The sequence below is a fragment of the Eriocheir sinensis genome, chromosome 41 (assembly GCF_024679095.1).
Source record: "Eriocheir sinensis breed Jianghai 21 chromosome 41, ASM2467909v1, whole genome shotgun sequence".
NCBI lineage: Eukaryota > Metazoa > Arthropoda > Malacostraca > Decapoda > Varunidae > Eriocheir > Eriocheir sinensis.
Window position 1 is genome coordinate 16170612 of NC_066549.1, and position 16378 is coordinate 16186989.

General features: G+C 40.6%; 1 protein-coding gene and 1 long non-coding RNA gene across 32 annotated transcripts in view; both read right to left on the reverse strand.

Moving 5' to 3' along the window:
• The window catches only part of LOC127009737 (uncharacterized), a 51733-nt gene extending 46951 nt beyond the window's left edge, over positions 1 to 4782 (reverse strand). The window contains exons 1-2 of the mRNA XM_050883118.1: positions 4655 to 4782; positions 3510 to 3767 (exon numbers count right to left, since the gene is read on the reverse strand). Of these exons, the coding sequence (XP_050739075.1) occupies positions 3510 to 3767; positions 4655 to 4739 (343 nt within the window). The 5' untranslated portion in view covers positions 4740 to 4782. The remainder of the gene's footprint in view (positions 1 to 3509; positions 3768 to 4654) is intronic.
• Positions 4783 to 11238: 6456 nt separating this feature from the next.
• On the reverse strand, positions 11239 to 14100 carry LOC127009738 (uncharacterized). Of its 31 annotated transcripts, none has more exons than XR_007762215.1 (3): positions 12221 to 13965; positions 12032 to 12139; positions 11239 to 11977 (listed from the first exon to the last, which is right to left on the reverse strand). It is a non-coding gene; the product is annotated as an uncharacterized LOC127009738 (long non-coding RNA). The 31 variants fall into 31 exon arrangements; XR_007762212.1 differs by having other exon boundaries at positions 11239 to 11922; positions 12032 to 12166; XR_007762209.1 differs by having other exon boundaries at positions 11239 to 11949; positions 12032 to 12166.
• Positions 14101 to 16378: the final 2278 nt, after the last annotated feature.

Here is a 16378-nt window from a genome sequence, read left to right on the forward strand (position 1 = left end):
TTTTTCATTGTGCATCATGCATATTCTTTAATTTTGTTGTAATAAATACAAACTATGTTATTTTTATTCAAATACCTACCTTTCTCATAATTCCAACGCAGCACTTTTTCTCAATCCATATTTTCACGCCACTGGAAAATCCCATGTATTGTCTCCGCGAGGCTTGAAGTGAGACTGGAGTGGAGTCGCTGGAGCGAGACCCGAGTCACCGGACCGTTGGCCATGCATATTGCACAATGGCGGTTTGCTCCACTCACGGTCAAAATATCTTTTGAAGGGATCGTGACCAGAGCGAGAGCGGACCGTGAGGGCCAGTGTGTATGCTTCCATTGAAATGCATGTAATAATATGTAGGGATGTGCGTTTCGGTCCGAGTACTACTCGATTCACTCGGTTCTTGGATTTAACTGTGTGCTACTCGGTTTACTCGGTTCTTCCAATTCAATTACTTGATCGATTAAATCACAATAATTTTGCGATGATTTGATCGATAATCGACCGATGATGGACTAAAAAAGCAAGAGTAATCAACTTGGTAACTCACATTATAGATCAGTGGTTCTTAACCTGGGGGGTGCGCCCCCCTAGGGGGCGTCAGTAATTTCCAGGGGGGGCGCGAGCCCTAGTGAAAACTAGGAAATTCTCTAATTGTATTTGTTTTTCTCTCAACAAGAGCGTGGGCTAATATTGAGAAATTTATGAAAAAAAATGTAAAAGTATCAACCATGCATTCAAGACCTAGTAGCTAAGAAGCAGTGTCAAGTATCTCACTAATAACTAGGTAATTCATACTCAATAAAAAAGACTAAAAATATTTTCTTTCTTTAAAATCTAGGAGGAAATCTTATTCATAGATAAAGGGGGGCGGGGAGGGAAGGACCAATTCCAAGAGGGGGCGTGGTAGTAAAAAGGTTAAGAACCACTGTTATAGATGCATCTGTCTGGGAAATGAAACTCATAATCGCAGTTAGAGAACACAAATCATGCGCAACATTGGTGGCGTGGAATGTGTTTGCGCCTCATAAACCTACATAATTATATCTTATAATCTGTAGACCTTGATCGACCTTTCTGTTTTAACTCGAGCATAAATGAAGTACTGTATGTAGCTCTTTGAAAATAAGAAGAACATTTAATATTGTTTGAATTTCACATGGAATGTTAAAAGCATCATCTTAAAGGGGGGTTGTAAATGGCCGGCCTGAAAAAAATCATTTTTTTATATTTTTGGCTTATAAAATTCCGCGAATTTTTCTTTCTTTTGGTATATGAATGAATATGATGAAAAAATAATACAGTGGTATGCAACATGCATTGCAATGCAATGCAACGTCCTGCAATGAGCTTCCGCGCGGCGCCACTGGCTAGCAATCCATGTTTTCACACATTTTTAATTTTAGGAATTTTTTTTATGGTCTGTCATGATACTCTTAGGTTCTCTCACATCACTAGTCAAGAAAATGGGAAATTTTAGCAGTCACTAATATATTTTTGTATATATGCGTGAAAAATCAATTTATATATAATTTTTTTTCATAAATCCAACAAAACACTCTCTGTATCCGCCTCAGATGTCTTTAAAATTATATTTTATTGATTTTACACAGAGAAGACTGGTTTTTACTTTGAAATATGGTCAAATTCGAGTACATGGATTTGTGACCCCGTGAAAAAGACGTAACAATGGGTAAACAAAGCAGCCTGTGTACACATCCAATGAAAGTTAGTTAAAGAAAATGATGTCTGCTTTTTTCTTCATATCCTGATGTGTATATCCCGCGGATTTCAAGTCGCTAGTTGGAATAGGTAAAATACAAAAAATATTTCAACTTCATCGCTTGATATCTCAAAACCATGATTTTGTACTTTAAAAAATATCTCCTCCGTTGCACTTATTGTTATACACATATCTCCTACTGCAGCTTATGAAAGTATGTGTCAGGAATAGGGTTTGCTATCGGAACTATTGTTTAAAGTTGATTTTGATTTTTGAAAAATATTTGTGTCAATTTATTTTGTTATTTCATCGAACTTTAATTTTTTCTTTTACTATTGTATAAAACTTACCGATAGCAAACGTTAAGCTCCCATCCTTCCTGATTAAAATGCTTTTTGAATGAAAGAAATCGGCCCTTAAATAAGGAAGGAGATACGCTTAGAACATAAGGAATTTGACATGGGATTTGAGATTTTACAGTTCCGCCCCCCCTTAATGTCATCTGTCCTAAGACGAATAATATTATGAACAATTCTCACCTCTTGCAACCCCTTGACCCCCTCCCCTATAGCCTCCTGGTGATAAGACTGCCACCCCTGTACAATCTGCTGCCCGCCTAGCTGTCGCCTGAGCAAAGTAATCATTAGGTACTCGTTTTACTTGGTTTTGAAGAGTAATCAAAACCGAAGTACTCGGTTTGCAGAAAGTACTCGGTTCCCCCATCCCTAATAATATGTGACCGGACCGTAAGCGGAGCGAGAGCGGACCGTGACTTGAGCGTGACTGTACCTATAGTGTGAATCGGTCCTAATGCTAGAAGCCCTGCCTCTTCGGTGGGTTCAGAAGATGTAGAAGAGTGATCGGACAGAACAAAGAAAAACGGATGTGATCGAAAGAGCCAAACAGAGAGAACAATTTGTTAGAATGAGTGGAAGGATTAGATGTTAGGAAAAGGTCTACAATGTTGGTTGGTGTCCCTAAGCGGTCAATAATATGTAGGACGATGAGCCGATTGCTCCAGATCACTGAGGAGCATAGTTGTAAGGTTGTTTACTAGAATACTTATTCTAAGACGATAAAAGCCGAAGCTGGCAGTGAACACTGAAATATCGTAACATGGAGATTTCAGCGAAGGGGGAAAGTCAAGATATATTCCACTTTGGAAATGGAATAACCAAAAAAAGTTGGATGGGTTTGGTGAGATATACAAGACATACGTATTTAATAAAGAAGGTATTTAGTAAAGAGCGACAATTAGGTTTTAGTCAGATGATGGAAAATTCCGAATACTCAAGGTTGTGGGCGCGAAAGTGATATCGTTGCACACAGACGCATTATCCAGCTTTGATTGACATTTATGATAAAGATAATAAGAAGGAAGAAAGAAGAGATTACTGTCAGCATTCTCGGAAACTTGCGTTTCGGTTAGGAGGAAAATGTTTTTTTCTTCTCTCTCTCTCTCTCTCTCTCTCTCTCTCTCTCTCTCTCTCTCTCTCTCTCTCTCTCTCTCTCTCTCTCTCTCTCTCGGATAACTATGTATTTTGTAAGTTTAGGGCGACCCTTCTCATTGTGTGAAGTTGTTTGTTGCGATACACCAGTCAAACTGAGTTGCGAAAGCTGACTATACCCCAATTTTTTTTTTCTAATAATAAGAGCTTATCTGATTAATTAGCTAAGACTTTAGGTAGTTGCCACCTCTGAATTGCTGCCTCTTCATGGCGGAAACTTCGTACACCTTCTAACCTATCGATTACAAGTGTTTGTGTGGACATCGTATTATCAGCGTACGTACCTACTATAAATTTTATGCTGGAAGAAACGAAGATGAAGGCGAAATTGTGATGTTTAATGGCAGTCATCTTGAGAAAATAGCAGGCGGTGAAGTTGCGAGACTTTTCTTCACTAAAAAGGATTTCCTGGCTGCAGTTTCTATCCAAGGAGACATCAGTAGCAAATGTTGGCGGAGGGCAGCCCCACGTGGCCCAGGACGTTGAGGTTTCCTGGCCATCGTTCTGCAAGCTCAGGTAATGCAGGCCATTACCAACGCTTGCTGAGGGAACAATTAAAGAAACGTGTGCTCAGTTTCCACAGAATGATGTAAAAAATTATAAAGTACATTTGTATAAGGAACATTTGTGCATTTGCCCCATGTGTGTGTGTGTGTGTGTGTGTGTGTGTGTGTGTGTGTGTGTGTGTGTGAATAGGGTGCATTATATCAAGGTTGTCTTAACTTAAATTCCTCACGTCACACCACACGACTCATCTCTATACGCTCAAAATACTTTAGACAATTTCAGTCTCTCATCCCATTTGTTGGAAAACTCTGGACCAGCCTGTGTCAGTATATCCTTCTGGCTAAACTTAAACACTTTCAAGAGCGGGATATCAAGACATCTGTCCAACTAATTTTGACCCTTTCTTTCGGTTACTATCATTCTCCACTATTTGAAGAAGCGGCGCTAGTGGGTCTTATTGTTATGCTATTTTTTCCTTGAAGGGTCTCCTTTCCTTTAAATATATATGTATGCATATATATATATTGAAAATCGGAAAGTTATGAAATAAACTAGATGGACAGCGTGTGTGTGTGTGTGTGTGTGTGTGTGTGTGTGTGTGTGTGTGTGTGTGTGTGTGTGTGTGTGTGTGTGTGTGTGTGTGTGTGTGTGTGTGTGTGTGTGTGTGTGTGTGTTTGTGTGTGTGTGTGTGTGTGTGTGTGTGTGTGTGTGTGTGTGTGTGTGTGTGTGTGTGTGTGTGTGTGTGTGTGTGTGTTTGTTTATGTGCGTGTGTTTGGGTTTGCATGTGTATGTGTGTGATGAGTGGTCATGTGTGTGTGTGTGTATTGTTTCTGTTTGGGTGTATGTGTGTACTAATGTGTTTGACTGTGTATGTCTGTGTGTGAGGCGGATGAGTGGGTGCCCAAAATTGTTAAGTACTGACCACCAACGGGGTGCTGCAGGAGGGACGCGACACCAAACAAGAGTGTGAGAGGGCCTGGACCGCGGCCACGCCCAGAAGCACCCATCTTCACTAGGCCCGCTCCCCTCAATAACTGTTTCTCGCGTCCCCCTCACTAGCACTACCATGAGTAACAAGGCCGCTGTCACGCAGAGCCATAAAGCGGAATGTGTCGGGATCGATACACTTTAATGTTAATGGTCATTTCACCTACCATACCGCCATACTTCGACTGAGACCCGACATCTGGCAGATTAATTTTCATTGCTTGTATATATGGCATATATTTGATTTTATACCATCACGGTAAAATTCTTCCCAAGGTAGGTAGGTAGCTAATCAATGATAGGCATTCAAGTAATAGCGTGTGATTACCAGCCCCAATGAATCTGCAGCTATGATGCTACTTAATTCAAGGTACCTTTTTGTCGTAGAATTACTAGTGTAGAAATAATCTGACATTAACAAGAAGGAGGTATTCATCACAACATTCCTCTATTGCAAATATAACTAATACACTTTGGGGCATATGAAAATAAATCTAGCACTATTAGTAATTGCTTTACCAACTTGAAGTTTAACTAAATACTTTCAATATGAAAGGAATGGGTACAGAAAGCCCATAAGTCCACCCGGTTTGTCGCATGATGTTTGATATTGAAAAATAAATCGTGGAATACCATAGATGAGAAAAATTCTGCTGTGGTAGGGTGCGTAGAGTGACTAGTATGTTTAGTGTTGATGTTGTGATGGAAAAAAATAATAAACAAAATGGCAAAACATAATTATTGATAAGAGTACTTTTCTTCTCACAGGATATTAGGAATTTCTTTTTGTCAGACAAATCGACGTATTACACTATATAACAGAGGTTCTTAACCTGGGGCCCACGGACCCCTAAGGGGTCCATGGATGGGTTTCATGGGGTCCGTGAGGGTCAGATCGAAAAAAAAAAATGAAATGGATGGGTTCAAGGGATCCGTAAGGGGTTAAATAAAATAAAAATATAGTTTAGTCTCGTCTACCAGCGAGAAAGTCATCAATTTTATCAGAGTTAGGGCTCTGAACCATCGCATATTCAAGAGATTTTGCCAAGAAATGGGAGCAGAATATGAAGTTCTTCTCAACTATACAGAGGTTCGCTGGCTGTCCAGAAAACAATTCTAGAAGCGACTGCTTGAACTGTCAGCAGAAGTTTCACTTTTTTGAGAGAAAAAAAAAAGCCCACTCTCAGAATAGTTTGACCATAAGGAGTTCATTCATGGCTTGGCCTACTTGGCGGATATCTTTGGCCATGTGAATGAGATAAATCTTTCAATTCAAAGCCATGATGCCACCATAATGGATGCTGCTGAAAGAATGAAAGCTTTTCTGGCCAAGCTGCCTCTTTGGAAAAGGAGGTTGAAGTCATGTAACTATCCCAACTTTCCAGTGTTAGAGGAAGTGCTTCAGCAGGAGAGGCGAGAACGACACTGCCCGGTCAACTTCACTGCAGGCAGAATTCTACAGACATTTGGATACTCTGCAGAACTCTTTCAAAGGTTACTTCGGCTCAGGTGACCTCAAAATTGAAACATGGGTTTGTAATCCTTATCTAGCCGACATAGACTGTATCAGCAATGAAGACCTTGCCAAAGATGACCCCGACCTTAGGACAAAGGAAATCTTACGAAATTAATTCAACTTGAAGAGTCTTTGAGAATTCTGGTGTGCGTCGACACAAGCCTACCCTCGTCTGGTGGAGCGAGCTATGAGTGCTCTAATTCCATTTGCTACTACGTACCTTTATGAATCAGGTTTTCAGCACTTGTTTCTATCAAAACGGAAAGTTGAAACAGATTGGAGGTTAGAGATGACATGCGTGTTACCTTGCCAAAGACCACTCCACAGTTTCAGCTCCTCATTCAAGGCTAACAAGAACACCCGTCTCACTAAAATTAACTAGCTAACAAGAGACAAAGTAATATTTGTTGTATATTTGAGGAGGATAAAAATAATTTGGGTCAATTTACACAAGATGACTATTATTTTTTTGGAATGAGTAGATTAATTGACTGATTGATTTGATTAAAATCATGGCGCCGCAACTGCACTGATCATACAGCGCTGAATAAAATTACCTCATATAAAATCTTAAAATTATGAAATGTTAAATTTTTTGCCGTGACGTCATCTACGGAGTCCGTTGGTATTCAGTTGGCGAGCAGCCATCGTCCAGCGAGGGTTAGTGATTCGCTCCGCCGGGCATCAATTCTTCTCACTTTTCTTTAAAATTGAACTCATACAAGGTAAAGGTGTTAAATATTTGATAGTATATATAATGTAGTTATATTATTAATCAGGAATATGATGTTTTATTCGTTGTTCTTGCAATAACTACGAGATAGTTTTCAAATGGTTATGGTTATTTCCAGTATGAGAGGGGTGCAGTACAGCCCTAATACACTATCAGAGATGATGTTTCATAATAGCCTGCTTACAATCATCACGGGATACTTTTTAATTTTTTTTTCTAGCAACGTAGGGATACAGTATAGCCTCATTCCACTTCTCGGTGGTGATGTTTCATAACTCGTACTTACAATAATCACGGGATAGTCTTCAAATAGTTAAAGTTATTTCCAGTATGAAAGGAATGCAGTATAGCCTTAATACATTTCTCAGTGGTGATGTTTCATAACTCCTACTTGCATTTTTTTTTTACAGAAAAGGAAGCAGCTTAAGGGCAACAAAAAAAAAGTAGAAAAAAAGCCCACTAATCGCTGCTCCTAAAAAAGATAAAAGGAAAGAGTGACCAAAAGAGAGGTCAGTTTCGGGTGGAGAGGTGTCTTGATACACTCCTCTTGAAAGAGGTCAAGTCATAGACAGGAGGATATACAGAGGGAACCTTCGGTTTTCGAGCATACGGCCTCTTTCGCCCACTCAAACATTCCTTTAGTTACCCAGTAGATTGAGCTGCCACCTTAAAGTAAACACACACACACACACACACACACACACACACACACACACACACACACACACACACACACACACACACACAGAAAACACACAAAAACACGCCCACGTATACATATATTATTCACGGTAATTCCTTCCTATATTATTAAGCAAATATTATGATCAATGATTGCCTAGCGACCGATCAAAGTTTATACTTATTTATTCCATACCCAAAAGAATGCTTATGCATATATAGGAATACGCGTTTTCAAAATGGTATTATTATTATTATTATTATTATTATTATTATTATTATTATTATTATTATTATTATTATTATTATTATATTGATATTTTTTGGCATTAGTTGCAGTATTAATATTATCACCATTATTAATAATTATTATCTTTATGGAGTTAACCCACACCTCCGGAGAGACTGGTGCCTCAACCATAACGAAATACAGCTTTAAGCTAACTCAACACAGGCTTTGATGCCATAATGATCCTGGATGGGTTGAATTATCTCAACTTGTCTAAGTATGTCCAAATTTTCATGAAATCCAGTTCCGGATCAGATTAAAGCTGTTGTTATTCCCTATCGAGATGAGGTTAGGGTAGAGGCAGGGTGTCTCTCCCTTTATATCTTCGCATGGACGAGGTAGCGGCGGGCGCCGCGCCAGCGGCTCGAGATCTAGCAGGGTTAACTGAACTCGTCATACTACGTACGGCCTATATGTCATCTAAGCCGGTATTGGGTTAGATGAAAACCGTAGTTACCCGCGATTGAAATGGGGTTAAGTGGAAGACAGGATGAGTCTCTCCTCAGCATCCGTATGGACGAGATAGCGGCCGGCGCCTTGCCTGCAGCAGTTCGACTCCTGGCTAAGTTAACTCATCTTCTCTTATAGTCTTTTCATTTTATCAAATCACTTTAGGTGTGATTGCCTCAGGCTATAGACACAATATAAAGTGAGTCTGAGTGGAGCTCGAGCTTCTCACCAGCTCCACCGCATCACCCCCAATACATCTCTTCCTCTCATATATCAACTATTTCCTATTTGAAATTATGTATTACATTTTCTGTATTCATTAATAAGATTATATACTGCTACGTATGTGTCACTTTATTTGAATAGTGGCACTGAATTCATATATTCCATAACCTGTGAGATTATTGCTTTCTGACGTTATCAGTGATCAAGGACAGCATAATTATCACTGATTGCCTCACCCCCACGCGCGATGACAGCTACTCCAACCGCTCAGAACTGCGGATTGGAGAGCCAGGAGAACCAGGTAGAAATGTCTTACAATAATTTAGTTAGAGTAATAGTAGAGGGGCAAGATCAGCATATACCACAGCGAACACTTAGAAAAGAAAACAATGATCCTAAGTGGATGACTCGTGGACTAAAACACGAGATTGGGTTAAAGAAGGGAATTTATCAGAAAATAAAGAATGGTGAAACACATCTCAGGGGCCGGTACGTCGAACTATCTAGATTAGTTAAGAAAAACACCAGGATAGCAAAAAAGAACTATGAGATCAAAGTAGCAAATGAGGCGAAAAGTAATCCTAAGGGCTTCTTTCAGATGTATAGAACAAAAACACGGGAGAAAATTGGACCGCTGAAAACAAACACAGGGGAGCTAGTAGAAAATTACGAAAATATGAGCACATTGTTGAACGACTACTTCCTTTCAGTATTCACACAGGAGGATCGAACGACTATACCGGAAAGAGTTCAGGTGTACGAGGGCGGGGATGGCGATAAATTGAGGGATATAATCATTACCAGGTAAATAGTTCAGGATATGATAGATAAGCTTAAGAAGAACAAGTCGCCAGGTCCTGACGGGATATTTCCGAGGGTATTAAAGGAATTAGGTGATGTAATCAGTGGCCCACTAACCGACATCTTTAAGATGTCGGTAAATACTGGCTATGTGCCCAGCTTATGGAAAGTAGCTAATGTGACGCCGATTTTCAAAAAGAAGGACAGGTCAGCTGCTTCAAACTATCGCCCAATTAGCTTAACATCGGTTATAGGCAAGATGCTGGAGTCCATAATAGCCAGGAACATTCGGGAGCATCTAGAGAAACACAGCTTAATTCATGACTCGCAGCATGGGATCACGAAAGGTAGGTCATGCCTCACTAATGTCTTGTCCCTCTACAGTAAAGTATTTGAGGCGGCAGACAGAGATGAAAACTATGATGTAATCTATCTTGATTTTAGTAAAGCGTTTGACAAAGTTCCTCACCAACGACTGTTGCTTAAATTACAGGCTCACGGTGTAGAGGATAAGGTTTTGAACTGGGTCAAGGCGTGGCTTAGAAATGGGAAGCAAAGAGTGCAAATCAATGGTAAAATATCTGACTGGAGATGTGTTACGAGTGGGGTCCCATAAGGTACGGTATTAGGTCCACTCTTGTTTATTATTTATATCAATGATTTAGATACAGGAATTAGTAGTGATGTCAGTAAATTTGCAGATGATACCAAGATCGGTAGAGTAATTGAGTCGGATCAGGACGCTAGTATTCTCCAGGATGAACTAAACAGATTGTATGACTGGGCGGATAAATGGCAGATGGAGTTCAGTGTAGGGAAGTGCAGTATTCTGAGTGTAGGTAGGAACAACCCCTCTCACAACTATTGCTTAAATGACACTCTCATACGCAGGTCTGGGTGCGAGAGAGATTTAGGGGTCTTAGTGAGCTCTGATCTCTGTCCAAGGGCACAATGCATTCAAGCTAGAAATCGAGCAAATAGGGTACTGGGATTTATTTCAAGGAGCGTAAGCAACAGAAGCGCCGAAGTCTTTCTCAAACTATATTTAGCATTAGTTAGACCTCATCTTGACTATGCGGTTCAGTTCTGGTCACCTTACTATAGAATGGATATCAAAATGTTAGAATCAGTGCAGAGGAGGATGACTAAGATGATTCAGGGGTTGAGAAACTTGCCATACGAGGAAAGACTCAAACAGTTAAACTTGCATTCTCTAGAAAGGCGAAGGGTGCGTGGAGACATGATCGAGGTTTATAAATGGATGAAGGGCTTTAATAAGGGAGATATTCATAAGGTTTTGTTGGTAAGAGAACCGGGTAGGACACGAAGTAATGGGTTTAAACTGGATAAATTCAGATTTAACAGGGACATAGGCAAAAATTTGTTTACCAACAGGGTTGTGAATGAGTGGAATAGGCTTAGCAGTCATGTGGTGAGTGCCAATACAATTGTCACATTCAAAAATAGATGAGATAAATTCATGGACAGCGATACTAGGTGGGGTTAGATACACGGGAGTCTAGGGTCAAAGGCCTTGTATAGGCCTACCAGCCTCTTGCAGATTCCAACGTTCTTATGTTCTTATGTTATCTGACTGGCGAGATGTCAAAACCGGTGTTCCACAGGGGTCGATGTTGGGACCTGTTCTGTTTTTAGTGTACGTAAATGACATTGACGAGGGGCTATCGTGTAAAATATCGAAATTTGCCGACGACACAAACATAGCCAGCAGTCACTACGACAACTGATAAAGAACACTTCCAAGCTGATCTCGATCGTTTGAGCAGTCCTAGTAGCTAAATTATATTGTTTGTTATAGAGTTGTTTATTTATATATTTATAATGTTGTTTTAATTTGTTTTATTTTGTTTTGTTTTTGTTTTGTCTTGTTTTGCTTTGTTTACTTTGTTCTTTTCTTTTCTTTTCCTTTTCTTTTCTTTTCTCTTGATGTTTTCTTTTCTTTTCTCATGATGTTTTCTTTTCTTTTCTTTCTGTTGGTGTTGCTGGCTGTGGATGAGCCTCCTCCTCCCCAGAAGACTCACCCGTCACCCGCCCTGCGGCCCCAGGGGCCGAAAGCTCGATGAGTTTTTAGTTATTTTCTTGATATTGTAATTTCATTTTCTTTTCTCGATGATTTAATTTCCTTTCTCTATCCTCTATCTTGACTGTGTGGGTTAGCCTCCTTCTCCCCAGAGGAGATTCACCCGTCACCCACCCTGCGGCCCCAGGGGCCGAAAGGTGGATGACTTTTCTGTTTTCCTTTTCTTGATGTTTCTATCATCCTTTCTGGTGTTCCTGGGTCTGAACGAGCCGCTTTCCTCCCAGAAGAGACTCGCCCATAATTTTGTGATGTTGGTTTGGGCCGAAAGGTGGATGATTCTTTTCATTTCCATTTTCATTTTTCTAGTGTTACTTCTCTGCATTTTCCTTCCGGTGTTACTTCACATTTCTTCTTCTTGTGTTATTTATCATCAAATTCCTTCTTCTTGTTTTACTCTTTTCAAATTCCTTCTTCTGTGTAACTCTTTTCAATACCTTCTTCTGTGTTACTCTTTTCAAATTCCTTCTTCTGTGTAACTCTTTTCAATACCTTCTTCTGTGTTACTCTTTTCAATACCTTCTTCTGTGTAACTCTTTTCAATACCTTCTTCTGTGTAACTCTTTTCAATACCTTCTTCTGTGTAACTCTTTTCAATACCTTCTTCTGTGTAACTCTTTTCAATACCTTCTTCTGTGTTACTCTTTTCAATACCTTCTTCTGTGTAACTCTTTTCAATACCTTCTTCTGTATAACTCTTTTCAATACCTTCTTCTGTGTAACTCTTTTCAATACCTTCTTCTGTGTAACTCTTTTCAATACCTTCTTCTGTGTAACTCTTTTCAATACCTTCTTCTGTGTTACTCTTTTCAATACCTTCTTCTGTGTAACTCTTTTCAATACCTTCTTCTGTGTAACTCTTTTCAATACCTTCTTCTGTGTAACTCTTTTCAATACCTTCTTCTGTGTAACTCTTTTCAATACCTTCTTCTGTGTAACTCTTTTCAATACCTTCTTCTGTGTAACTCTTTTCAATACCTTCTTCTGTGTTACTCTTTTCAATACCTTCTTCTGTGTAACTCTTTTCAATACCTTCTTCTGTGTTACTCTTTTCAATACCTTCTTCTGTGTAACTCTTTTCAATACCTTCTTCTGTGTAACTCTTTTCAATACCTTCTTCTGTGTAACTCTTTTCAATACCTTCTTCTGTGTAACTCTTTTCAATACCTTCTTCTGTGTAACTCTTTTCAATACCTTCTTCTGTGTAACTCTTTTCAATACCTTCTTCTGTGTAACTCTTTTCAATACCTTCTTCTGTGTAACTCTTTTCAAATTCCCTCTTCTTGTGTTACTCTTTTCAACTTCCTTCTTCTTGTGTTACTTCATATGCCTTCTTCTAGTGTTACTTCTCTTCATTTTCCTTCTTCTGGTGTTCCCTTCTTTCCCTTCCTTCTCTCGGTGTTTCCATGTCGTCTTTTCCTGGTTTTGTATGTTGGAACGCGTTAGTCTCCTTCTCCCCAGAGAAGACCCGCCATACCAACATACAAGACGCTTTAAACAAAGCAAAACAAGACAATTTTTTTTGGATTTTTTGTTTTTGTATTTTTTTTGGATTTTTCGTTTTTTATCGTAGTTGGCATGACACTTGCCTTGCTTAGGGGAATTGTACCTCCCCATGCGTCGAACCTTCCATTGGAACGTGTCATTAACGCGTCGTCTGGCTAATAAGAGGTCAGTAACTGCATGTCTTGCTGCCACTTCACGCCCCCCCAACCCCGGACCCTCGGGATCTCCGACACCTCCGTGGACGCTCCGGGGGAGCCGAGGCGCCCTGCCGGAGCCCTGAGCCCTGCGACGCTCGCCAGGAAGGCCTTGGGCCCCCTGACGCTCCCCAGCCCCGCGAGGCGAGGAGGGTGGATAGCAAGATGAGCCTCTTAAAATTCCAGACGGGATTAATTAAAATCAATCGAAAATACAGTGAAGGCGCCGGAGACCGTTTTTGTTGGATCAAGGATGGCAGGACGAAGGCCAAAGGAAGGTGACAGAGGAAGGGAGGAATAAAGGGGGGAAGGTGACAGGAGGAAGGGAGGATGGAGAAAGATGACAGGACGAAGGAAGGAACGAGGGAAGGAAGGAAGGAAAGCAACAACGAGGGAAGGAAGGAAGGAAGGAAGGAACGAGGGAAGGAAGGAAAGTGATGTGACGAAAGTGGGAAGTTGACAGGGCGAAGGAAGGAGACTGAACCGCCAAGATTCTGCCCGGGATTGGCGCGAATGGCGAGGCCCCGAACTGACTGACTTGGCGACTATATTATAGTGTTGCTGCCTCGGCCTGTTCCGTTACTTTACTTCCCTGATTTGCTCACCACGGCCTTCGCCTTTGCTGTCCTTCATCTTCCACCTTTGATTAGATAGTTAGTGTAGCTTATCACAAACAGCCTCGTAAGGACCAGCAGGCCTGCTGTTGTTTGTTCTCTCTTTGTGTTTCTTTGTTCCTGCTCCTCCTCCTTTAAAAAAGAAAAAAAAACAGACCTCGTGGTTGCCTTATATGAGGACTGTGAGAGAATAAAGTTACCTCCTCCTCCACCTTCACCTCCTCCTCCTTCTCCTTCTCCACCTCCACTTCCACCTCCACCTTCACCTCCTCCTCCTCCTTCTCCACCTCCACTTCCACCTCCTCCTCTCTCTCGTTTCTCCACAAACCTCATAGTTTCAAAAATATTAACAGAAACACATCAAAACACTATACATATTACTTAATCTTGAGAGAGAGAGAGAGAGAGAGAGAGAGAGAGAGAGAGAGAGTAAAGTAGGAATCGATTAATGAGTTGGGTTTGTAAACGCATTAGAACGGGACTAATTGTCAATAATATCGCGATCACAGGATTATGGGGATTAAGGGAGTGACGATCATGGGATTAAGGGAGTGAGTGGCTGGGAGGGAGGGAGGGTTGGGAGGTGAGAGAGAGGATTGAGGGAGACCGGGAACGGGACAGAGAGAGAGGGAGAGCAGTGGAGAACGAGGTGAAGGAAATAACACGGATACACAAGGATATGAGGGGACTATTAACCCGGTAGCCGCAGGGATCATGTTTCTTAATGGTCCCTCTAAGCGAGAAAAATGAGAAAAAAATCATCACTCACACAAATCATTTCATAATATATATCAAAGCGTTTTGTGATCGGTTTATGCATCATCTATTTTTTGGGGTTTATATCATGGCACAAATTTGGCCCGTCGCTGCTACACGATAAAGCCCCAAATTTTGCCCGAGGGGCCATATTATAGGTTCCTTGCCAATTGCAAAATGAACGGAGAACAAAGCTCACAAAATAGAACTGTTTTTATCGGGTCAAGTGTAGCGAGGGTATCGGTAAAAAGACACTGATAAAATGTTGTCAAGAAATCCTTGCATCTGTCTCATGGGCTGGACCTTGGCTACCGCTACCTTCCCTCCCCCTCTCTCACCCGCTTCCTCTCTACCAGGGAATAATGGCCCGGGGCAGCCCGAGGTCCACAGGGGGTCACCCGGCGACCTTGACCATAGACATGACAACGTCGCTGGGTAGCACACGGTTGAATTCATTTCCATACATAAATCATCGTTACTATCCTAAAATTCGATACATTCACAACATAATATAGACTTGTTTTACCATATACAAAAATTTAAAGACTATGTCAAATACTAAACAACCCACATATAAAATTGTATGCCTTGTTGTGGTTGAAGCGACAATGCTGCCGGGTAGGGAATTCCCGCACCTGCTCCACCCAAAGTATCTTGATATTTGCATCAGACTTAGTACCTCGAACCCAATCCCATTATCCCCATGTACTACCTGAACCCTGAACTCTGCTTCCTGTCACTGAACCACACCATGATCCATCTACCTTCAAACCCGTGGGCTTTAATTGTTGTCAAAGTTATTGGTGAGGTTCTTTGTCGAATGCCTTACTAAAATTAAGATATACAATATCATAACTGTCGTCCTTACGTATTTGACACTTTTTGTTAAAATAAAAAATAAATAAAGTCAGACAAGATCTAGCCTTGATTAATGAACCCATGGTGGGGGCCATTGATCAGGCTGTTTCTCTAGGAGTCTAGGTGGTCACGGATATTTTCATCTATAATAGACTCGAATGTTTTTACTGCCACCGACGTTAAACTAATTGCAGCCGACATTAGACCATTGATAGAAAGAATGGAATGGGAAAAAAATAAAAGGAGGCATAAAGAGGGAGTGAGGAAGTAAGAGGAAGGAAGGGAGACTAATTATCTAAAGGAAGTGCAAGATAGACACAGAGAAACATATCGATAACTAAATGGAAGGACAAAGCGAGCATTAATTATAAGAAGAAATTATTAAAAAGAGGAAGAAAAAGAAGAAGAACAAGAACAAGAACAACAACAACAACAACAACAACAACAACAAAAGAACATAAGAACGTAAGGAGTCTGCAAGAGGCCGGTTGGCCTATACAAGGCAGTTCCTGTAAGTCTAACCGCACCTAACCTCACTATCCATGAATTTATCCAAACTCTTCTTCAATGCATCTATGGTATTGGCACCCACAAGATGACTCCCAAGCTGTTCCACTCATCCACCACTTTACTGGTAAACCAATTCTTGCCTATGTCTTTGTTGAATCTGAATTTAACTAGCTTAAAACCGTCGCTACGTGTTCTACCTTGCTCTTTTACAACCAAAACCCTATTTACATACCCTTTATTAAAGTCCTTCATCCATTTATAAACCTCGATCAAGTCACCTCGTAACCTTCGCCTTCCTAGAGCGTATAAATTTAAATGCTTCAGTCTATTTTCATAAGGCAAGTTTCTCACCCCTTGAATAATTTTTGTCATCATCCTCTGTACAGATTCTAACTACTTGATATCCACTCTACAGTAAGGTGACCAGA